The 10,195-nt window shown below is 45.9% G+C and overlaps 1 protein-coding gene across 1 annotated transcript; it reads right to left on the bottom strand.

Annotated features, from left to right (window-relative positions):
- Positions 1 to 4,418: 4,418 nt before the first annotated feature.
- LOC123102696 (regulation of nuclear pre-mRNA domain-containing protein 1A) lies at positions 4,419 to 7,525 on the bottom strand. Its single transcript, XM_044524120.1, has 7 exons — positions 7,165 to 7,525; positions 6,433 to 6,680; positions 6,169 to 6,330; positions 5,924 to 6,080; positions 5,702 to 5,844; positions 5,537 to 5,572; positions 4,419 to 5,448 (listed from the first exon to the last, which is right to left on the bottom strand). Exons 1-7 carry the CDS (start codon positions 7,238 to 7,240, stop codon positions 4,732 to 4,734), a joined length of 1,539 nt encoding a protein of 512 aa, XP_044380055.1. The 5' UTR covers positions 7,241 to 7,525; the 3' UTR covers positions 4,419 to 4,731.
- Positions 7,526 to 10,195: the final 2,670 nt, after the last annotated feature.

Below are 10,195 nucleotides of genomic sequence, written 5' to 3'. Positions count from 1 at the left end.
TAGAGTCGAGTACTATTCCCTGAATGCATATCAGCCATGTATTAAGAAACCATGGTACGTATCGAATATTCATTTATGAGCCTGGGCTCATCTGCTTGAACAGTAAATTCAAAAAAGATTTTAAAAAATATAAAATGTTTTATCATCCAAGGTACTCAAATGTGTGATGTCCATGCAAAATTTCATCGTTTGGACAGTAAAGTTTCGCAGAGACCACAATTTTGCTTTTCTTTTGTTGAAAACTACTCTAAACACCACCAAATTTGACATAACATCACGCACTTGAACATCTTTCATGCTAAAAAAATTCAGATGTTTTGAAATTTTCTAGTATTTTTTATTTTTTAATTGTTCATGCAAGGGAGCAGGTGAGCTCGGGAGCCGGATCACTTGCCCTGTCCCATACATATATGATACTTTTGGTACTCCCTCTACCCAGATGCATTGAGCGTTTAATGAGCTGCGTGTAGCCAAAGTTCAAGGAAAATGTTCGAAAGAAAGAAAATCAAACTGCGGGTCCCTTTCACTGACGACTAATATTCTTTTGGAAGCGCTATGCGTCATCCGGGAGATGATTTGAAAAGATCAACCGCCTCGCCGACCATTGGATGGAACTCATAATAACAAACTGATTGACCGTCATGCCTTGTGAGGATCAGCCTCTGCATCATGGAAAGAGACCCCTGTTGCAAACATCCCTTAATCGCTTCTTTTCCTTCTGAAAGGAGACCCTTGTTGTAGAAAAAAACCTTCGTTGTTGCCCCGCTTCGTCAGAGCAGCGCCAACCTTTGCAACAAGGATAGTGTTGCACTCAACCTATTGCAACAAGAGGCTTGTTGCAATCACCCCGAAACCTTTTTTCCTTCTAAAACACGACCTCTGTTGTAGAATAAAATCCCTTAACTGCTGCTTGCAAATAGAGTTGGGGAGGTCTTCACCGGCGGGGACCGGTGTCTTCGTCGTCATCACCACAGAGATCTGCGTTGGTCGTCGTCGCTGCAAAATCCATTTGCCGCTGCAGGCCGTGGAGTTGCGTCGCAGCCACACAGATGCAGCCACAACCACCTCCCTAGCCCTAATTGTTCTTCAAAAGACTGACCACTACACTTGAATGGTTTGCAATAAGAGTGGTGTTGCAAACCTGGCCTTGGGTCGGGGTTGTTGCGGGTCGTCGAATTAGATTTTGATCGAACGGTCACCGTGGTTGTCAACGCATGCGCCATATCAACCAGTTGAGCGAAAGTGTTTTTCATAGTTATTAATACATGTTCTGCAACAAAAGTATCATACTAAAAATACTCCTTTGCACTCGGCCGCTCCAACAAATAAATCGATCTACATGGAGCGCTCAACCCACATGATTTGTTGCCGGGGCCTAGCATGTGTGGTAAGATGGATGATTTTGTGCACGTACACGCGAAGGCTGGGTAAGGCATGAGGGCTTCAGACCCACCCAAATCTACACTAATCGCTCCTAATCCACCTAATCCTTAAGAGAGTTGCTGGCCACTTTCCAAAACAGGGCTACCAAAAAGTGAGCGCGCGTGCGAGAGATGGTCATGCCCCCGTTATAGTTTGATTATATACAGGAAATCATAGTTCCTCCATCTGTAAAGAGAATATTTGGAATTTGCGCTGAAATCCGTTAAATGCGTTTTAGCCCCTCTCACCTCCTTATATGTTAATTCCTTTGCGTTATTAAGCCCATCACGAGGCTCATTTTCTCTCCTTCCTTTTATGCCTCTGCCACGCTCATACTAACCAAACCCAAATCATATATCGGATCTTTCTCTTTTTCATTGTGCAGCCACGAGCACAATTTGAGGAGTTAATTCCATGGTTCGTCTAGGATGAATGAGACCCGCATTTCACCCTTTATTTCTTGATTCTAAAGAAGGTTTGTAGAAATTCTACCAATTTCTTGATTGTGTTGGGGATCAAACTCACAAACCACATTGAAGAAATTCGTTAAAATTTGTCCAATGACACAAAGAACTTCCTTCCAAGGAAAAATTTGATTTAGATTGATCTAAGGTGCATGCCATCTCAATTAGTAATTGAGTAGGCTCAACCTTTCTTGTCCTATGTATACAAGCTAATGGATCTAAATATGCGGTTCTTAGGTTCATGGATCTCAATGCACTCCATGCAAGTTTAGTGGTGTCTTGTGAAGTTTTACTCTTTTACAACTAAAAATACGTTCAAACCACATTGAAGAACATGGGAAGTAACAAAATGACCTAAATTTTGTGAGTGGAAGTATTTCAAGTTGCATATATAGCTCACTAGTCCTTTTCCAACAGCTTTGAAGTTTCATTAGTAGAAAATAATTATCTTGTCAGTTAAACAAATGAAAACTTGCTGCATTTTGTTCAAAACAAAAAAGGGAGCAGCTACGCGTCCACCGGCGGATATTAGAAACATCCGCCACATGGAGCTCTGTTGGATCAGCGCTCTGACAGCAGTCGGATCTAACCACCGCGTGTGCATGACCATCTCCTTAGTTCCTGCAACAATCGCTCAGTTTCGGAAACAGATTCCCATGTCCGCCGTCCTGACACAGCTGTGCCCAGCACGGCGCCAGCCCCCACCACCGCAAAATCGCTGTTGCCGGCGCGCAGGGGGAACTAGTCCTTGCCGTGCTCGTCGGAGCTGCTGTTCCTCCTCCGTCTCAGCCTCGCAAGCAGCTGCTAGCTCCAATCCAGCACGACAGCGACAACCTCTCACGCCCGGCGCTTCTTCGGCGTTTTCTGCAAACGGAGCTATGTTTCTGAAACATGCCTCATGTTGCAATGTCTGGCCACTCACTCTTTAACGTCGGGCGCTCCTCCGGCGTTGCAACTCGGGCTATGTTTCTGAAACAAGACCCCTGTTGCAGAAGAAAAAAAAACCTTTACGACCAAAACATTTCTTTTCTTTCTGAAACAAAAGATATGTTGTAGAAATCTTTCGAAACGAGACCCTAATTGCAGAAAAAATAATTCACCTCCTAATTGTTTTTTCTTTCTTTCTCAAACCAGTCTTGTGTTGAGGAAATCTACTGAAACAAGACCCTTATTGCAAGAGAAAGACTGGTCGCGAGGGACTGGCTTGTGGCCAACGTGGCTACTTGATCATGATTGATCTGACGGCTACGTAAGCGGGCATTAGCCGGCTGAAGGATAGCATTTTCCAACAAAAAAACTCCACAAATCAATTAATTCAGTATCAAAAAGGAATCACACACACTATTAGCTCAGTGCCATCTCTTTCATCGATGCGCCTCGAAGATCACAACCAAGGTATCATGGAGAAATACATATTGGCGGATCATGGTCGTAGCGTTGTGGGGAATCAACAATTGCTCATCACCATTGTCGGCCACGGCGGTAATGGGTGTGAAGTTTTGGGTTGACAGCTGCAGTGGTTAAAGCTAAGTCGGGATGGATGCGGGGCGGCGAGGTGAGATGCGAGCTCGGGGTGGAGGTTTTCGGAAGGAGATGGTGGGGATGGGAACGAGGGGAGGGTGGGTTTGGGGAAGGTACCATTAATGCGGACGCGTTATGGGTGAAGACGTGGCTAGAATATTGAGCAGTTTTGGAACAAAACGACAGATTTTGGAATGAATCTCGGTCGTGAGAAGAAAAATGCATCGACTTCTATCCGTTGGTTTGACGGTTGGCTCTTGTCAGATGTCTGCGGGGAAGTGTTTCCCTATTTAAATTGGTGGAATAATGTGTAAAGAAGTAAGATGGTACTATTTAAATTGGTGGAATTATGTGCATAAGCGAAATTGCATAGCTCGACCAGAAGAGGGCATTCAAGGAAAATCAAAATCTGCCCATGGCCCACGCGAGAGGAGGAAGAAAATTGAAAACTGCAATGACAGATAAAACTTACCTGACGGACAAAAGTATTTTTATAGCGCAACCTTATTCGCTGATGATCGTTTTGTATTTTGATCTTATTTAAGACGCAACCTGGTAATCATATTGATAGTGATCGGTTAGAAACTTGTAAATTTGTTCAGTGACTCCAAGAAAAAAAATTTGCTCCACCAATTTAGAAAGGCGACCATATGGTCAAATTTGATTTAGATTGAGCCAAGTGGCATGCCATCCCAATTAGTAAGAGTAGGTTCAACCTTTCTTGACCTATGTATACAAATTAATGGATGTAAATATGTAGTTCTTAGGTTCATGGATCTCACTGCACTCCCTTGCAAGTTTAGTGATGTCTGGTGTAGTTTTACTCATTTACAACTAAAAAATATGTTCAAACTACATTGAAGAACAGGAAGTATGAGAATGAGCTAAATTTTGGGAGTGGAAGTATTTCAAGTTGCACATAAAGCTGACTAGTCCTTTTTCAACAGCTTCAAAATTTCATTAGTAGAAAATAATTCTCTTATCAGTACACAAATGGAAACTTGCTGCATGTTCTTCGAAACAAAAAAGTCCACCAATCAATTAACTCTGTATCAACAAGGAACCCTCAGTGCAATCTCTTTCATCGATGCACTACACATAATTATTAGCTCCGACCCCCAATATCAACCTACGACCTTCAAAAAATTGAGCCAAGAAACCGGCTCATATATCACAGCACTTTGCTCCCTCAAGTTACATGTACAACAACTTCACGAATGAACAACCATATGGTATATCTTCTACAGCAGTCAGTTTCTCTCTACCAGTATACTAAACTGGACACTATCACAGTTTAACGGAGCTGGACAGTCTACCAAAAATGTCACTGAGATTGGTGATGGAAAAATTGCATCCCTGGAGGTGGCTGCAAAGGCCTGAAAGGTGGTGCACCAGGCTGCTGAAGCGTAAACTGCATCGGGGGCGCAACATTCATCTGCATTTGCTGCTGAAGCATCTGCTGTGTAGGTGGTTGAGGCTGTGTCTGCGCCCTTGCTAGGTTCATCATCTGCGGCGGTGGTGGAGGTGGGGGTGGATTCATGGTGTTCATGCTGTATGGCATGCCCATAATTAAACCTCCAGGCTGCTGGACAAAGTGCTGTGGAGGGGCCTGGTAGATATTGTATTGGGGCTGTGGCGCAGAAGCTTGGCCTTGCACAGGAGTTTGCTGTACCAAGATTGTCTGGGGCTGCTGTGCTGCTGTGGTGACCATTGACGGCATTGGTACGAAGGCAGCAGCATTCGCAACGCTTGGGACCTGTGAGGATTGTTCGACTTTCATCCTTTTATCTGAGCGTATCTCAGATGAATTTTCAGCAGCAAACTTGGAAAGTGCAGATTGGAGTATTTGCTGAGAGTTTGATGATGATGCAATCTTGTCCGCGAGGATAGCAGCAGCTGTCTTCTGCTGGCCCTTTACTTGCCCATTAGAGAGTGAATTTCCTGGCTCTACTGATGATGCTAGCTTGGAAGATGGAATGATTGGCTCATTGTTGAGCCTCCGTTGCATGTTGGCCGTTTCTTCTACCATTGCTTCAGCCAACTGTCAACAGAAACATCAAAATGGTATTATTCATAGATGTTACAGATAAGCTACAAGTATCAACCTTCAAAGGTTTGGGAAACATTACCTGCAACTGAGTGCGGACCTTCTCCAGCTCCGATTCCTGAATAACTTAAAAATAAGATTACACAGATCCAAGATGAAGTTGGAAGCCATGGACAAAGTATCAACCTATGTACATGAAAAAGCTTAAAATACATTACTATATTACTGATAAAACAGTAATTCTGACCTGTTCCTGCAATGCCTCTTTCAATTCAGACACAACAGCTGCTCTATTTTCTTCAACTGCTTTGAGCTTTTCGATGCATTTTTTCATGGTAGCCTCCTCATCCTTCAATTTTGTGCAAAGAGTCTCACGACGAGGATCCTCAGCTACAGAGAGAAAGAGAGAATAACATCACAAAACATGCTAAGACGGCCAAGATGGAGAACTCCTGTTAACAAACAGTACCTTTGTTACAGGCACTGTCAACATCCTTCTCCATCTTTCCAACATGACGCATAGATGTCTTGCAGTTTTCGAGGTCAGCATCTTCATCTGCTTGTTCACTGAGAACAGTATGCAACGCAGATACAATTCTCTCTGCAGTTCCTCCAACGCCTAGTCTCTGAAAAGACAACAACAAAACTTGAATAGTTTCTACCCAAAATCCACCGGTGAAATATAGAATGTAGCAAACAGGGAGAAAATCTTACCAGTTTTACAGAACGTGAATCTCTTTTAACAATCTTGATGGATGAACTGTGAGAGCGCTTTTTGGTCATATCTAATACAGGAAGGGGGGCAGTTCCAAGCATCACATCCTTGATGCCCCCAGCACGTGAACCAAAAACTCTCCTTTCTTGCCATATATCAACCTAGAACACAATGGTGCAGTTTTAAAGTAACACATTATGATTATCTTCTAACAACATATAGCAACCAGAGTTAACCAACTATAAGTACAGATATATACTCACCAGCCTAGAGACCGTCTTCTTCCCACGGTCGTCACCCTTTTCAGCTACATCTTTAAGTGTTGTTGGGAGGACCTTCCAGAATTCTTCTACAAACTCGGTGCCATTGCGCTTACTGTTCTGTAGGATGTCATTAGCCAGATAAAGGAAAGGGACCTTTTGTTCATTTCCAGAATTATGGAACTGCTTGGCCCATGTTTGGACAATTAGCTCTGCATCCTTCCGATGGTAAATGCACCAATGCGACAGCGCTAATACAGGGGAAAAGTCAAGGCAACAACAAGATCATGGTAAGAAATATTAAGACAGACAAAACTACCAATTTATGCTCCTGATTCCTGAACATATCAAGATATTAGGTCAAAGAGTACCGTTTTTAAGTAGGCTCTAGTGCTTTACCATAAGCAGTAACATCCAGAGAGCTCCCGTGAAGTAAGAACAAAAAAAGGGCAGAAAACGGACACAAGAATTTGCAATTTTTAGAAGCCACAAAATGCCTTCTCGCCCCCTTCGTGCTTATTCCCATTCAAGGATATATCCTTTCGAATAAGTTAGTGGATATACACAGACATAGCATGGGCGCAAGAACTAAGGAGGACAAATCAAGAAAAAAGGGCGTTCTTTCTACAGAAAGTTGAATATTCAGCGCAGAAAATTTGCAACTCGACACTAAACTTCAGAATCACCAAACAGATCTCTCGAGCGATTTGGGCGACAAAATCAAATCAAGGATACTTTCGATGCACTGCTGCGTGTTGTTGAGCTTGGCGAGCTTGTCGGCGAGTATCTCCTCGCTGAACGCGCTGCTCATGGCCGCCTGCCGTCCGACCCTCGAGTCGTCGTTACGGCGTGGATTTTTAGGCTGTGAGGGAGGTTGCTGGCTGACTGCTAGTAGGAGAGGGGGCGTGGAGACCGCGGCGGCGACAGCGGAGACATCGGCCGCCGAAATCTCTACGGGTGGGTTAGATGTGGATTGGATCGCGAGGTCTAGCCGGCTAGGGTTTGGACTTTGGGAGGGAGGGAGGGAGGTAAAAAAGAGGAGTGTCACTCGAATCGGTTCGGGCGCTTCGCTGCCTCGCCGCCGGGCTGCTCCTCGGTCGTTCTCTTACTGAGTTGTTTATATTTTCGTTTCAGTCAAATCTGCTCTCTACCCCAACCGTCCGATTTCAATCCAGCGCCCGCTGGTGTTCTTCCTCCTCCTAAACCGCATTGTTTTCTTTCGCGCCTAACTCGCATTTGAACAAGTCAAGTTTCTTCTTCCCCTCCGGCGAGGCCCTGGCGAGCCCTCGCTAACGATGTTGTAGTTGCCCGCTGTGTGCAGTCTCGAGCTCGGCGAGTGTCTAATTTGAGCGGCAGCCAAAAAGAAAAGCCCCCCCCCCCCACCCGAATTGGCGAACCCTCATCCTCCCCTCTGGCGGCAATGTGTGGCCGGACGCAGTGCCCCCGACTCGAGCTTGGGGATGGTTTATCTCCTCTTTGGACAAAATGGACTAAATCGGGGGGGGGGGGGGGGCATAAACGGCTAGAAAATAGCTATTGCAAAGAGTTTTAGAACCTATAACCATCACATGTGGAAAGTACTGAAAATTAGGCATTATCATGATACCGGCTTTGAAACAGTGGTACAAATTATATTACACTCATTTTATCAACATGTAGTGAAGCACCATGGACAAGTATCAACTAAAGTAAAGATGTATATCCAACAAAAAATAAGGCACTTTCAGTTAGTAACGTCTTTCTCGTTCCGGTACATATTTTTGTCGTATATGTCATTTTTGTCGCTAAGTAGATTGGACTTACATTTGAGGTCATGACTATGTACCTAACTGCAATACAGTGGATGTATGATAATGAGGCGTCACCTCATGTTATCAGATGGACATGTGGCACAAGTTTTACTCAGGTTTGAGCTCGCGTGTAGCGAATAATAACCTTACTTCTCCTTATATGAAGATTATATCACAAATGGATTTTGCAATGGTGTGTACAATGGCGTGTTTGGCAAGTTGAGGATTAAGTTGCTGAAGATGGGGGTGTGGACGACATGATCATGAATGACCTAATCAAGCTAATCTAGGGTTTTTGGAGGGGTTGAAAGCCCCCTCTTTGCTTGAGGGAATGGCCTTATATATTGATCTTGGTCAGTGGATGCCATCCTCCATCTTGCCTTCTTGGCGGACAAGTCCTAGACTCCCCCATCTTTGGTAGTCACACAATTGCTCTTAAGAAAAACCAAGGGTGGGCACGTCAAAGAACCAACCGCCCAGGCATGGCCCCCTAGTACTGTTGGGAACGTTGCAGAAAATTAAAATTTTTCCTACGGTTTCACCAAGATCCATCTATGAGTTCATCTAAGCAACGAGTCAAGGGAGAGAGTTTGCATCTACATACCACTTGTAGATCGCGTGCGGAAGCTTGCAAGGTGATGATGTAGTCGTACTCGACGTGATTCGAATCACCGATGACCAAGTGCTGAACGGACAGCACCTCCGCGTTCAACACACGTACGGGACGGGAGACGTCTCCTCCTTCTTGATACAGCAAGGGGGAAGGAGAGGTTGAGGAAGACAGCTCCACCGGCAGCACGACGGCGTGGTGATGGTGGAGAGGCAGTACTCCGACAGGGCTTCGCCAAGCGCACAACGGAGGAGGAGAGGTGTTGGGGAGGGGAGGGCTGCGCCTTGGAGGGTGGTGCGGCTGCCCTCCCCTCACCCCTCTATTTATAGGGGGAAGGGAGAAGGGGGCCGGCCCCCTAGAACCCATCTAGGGGGGGGTGCGGCGGCCTAGGGGGAGGGGAGAGGGTGGCTTGCCCCCCAAGTCAAGGGGGGCGCCCCCTCTAGGGTTCCCCCTCAACCCTAGGCGCATGGGCCCAAGGGAGGGGGGTGCGGCCAGCCCACCAGGGGCTGGCTCCCTGCCCCACGCAGCCCATGTGGCCCCCCGGGAGGGGTGGCCCCTCCCGGTGGACCCCCGGAACCCTTCCGGTGGCCCCGGTACAATACCGGTATGACCCCGAAACTTCCCGGTGTCCGTTTGACAACTTCCCATATATAAATCTTTACCTCCGGACCATTCCGGATCTCCTCGTGACGTCCAGGATCCCATCCGGGACTCCGAACAACATTCGGTAGTCACATACTAGTCTTCCTAATAACCCTAGCGTCACCGAACCTTAAGTGTGTAGACCCTACGGGTTCGGGAGACATGCAGACATGACCGAGACGCTCTCAGTCAATAACCAACAGCAGGATCTGGATACCCATGATGGCTCCCACATGCTCCTCGATGTTGTCATCGGATGAACCACTATGTCGAGGATTCGATCAAACCCTGTATGCAATTCCCTTTGTCAATCGGTACGTTACTTGCCCGAGACTCGATCGTCGGTATCCCAATACCTTGTTCAGTCTCGTTACCGGCAAGTCACTTTACTCGTACCGTAATGCATGATCCCGTGTCCAACACCTTGGTCACATTGAGCTCATTATGATGATGCATTACCGAGTGGGCCCAGAGATACCTCTCCGTCATACGGAGTGACAAATCCCAGTCTCGATCCGTGTCAACCCAACAGCTACTTTCGGAGATACCTGTAATGCACCTTTATAGTCACCCAGTTACGTTGTGACGTTTGATACACCCAAGGCACTCTTACGGTATCCGGGAGTTACACGATCTCATGGTCGAAGGAAGAGATACTTGACACTGGCAAAGCTCTAGCAAAACGAACTACACGACCTTTTATGCTATGCTTAAGATTGGGTCT

This window comes from Triticum aestivum, chromosome 5A (assembly GCF_018294505.1).
Source record: "Triticum aestivum cultivar Chinese Spring chromosome 5A, IWGSC CS RefSeq v2.1, whole genome shotgun sequence".
Classification (NCBI taxonomy): Eukaryota; Viridiplantae; Streptophyta; class Magnoliopsida; order Poales; family Poaceae; genus Triticum; species Triticum aestivum.
Note: the sequence above shows the minus strand (reverse complement) of the source record. Positions and strands in the feature narration are given on the sequence as shown.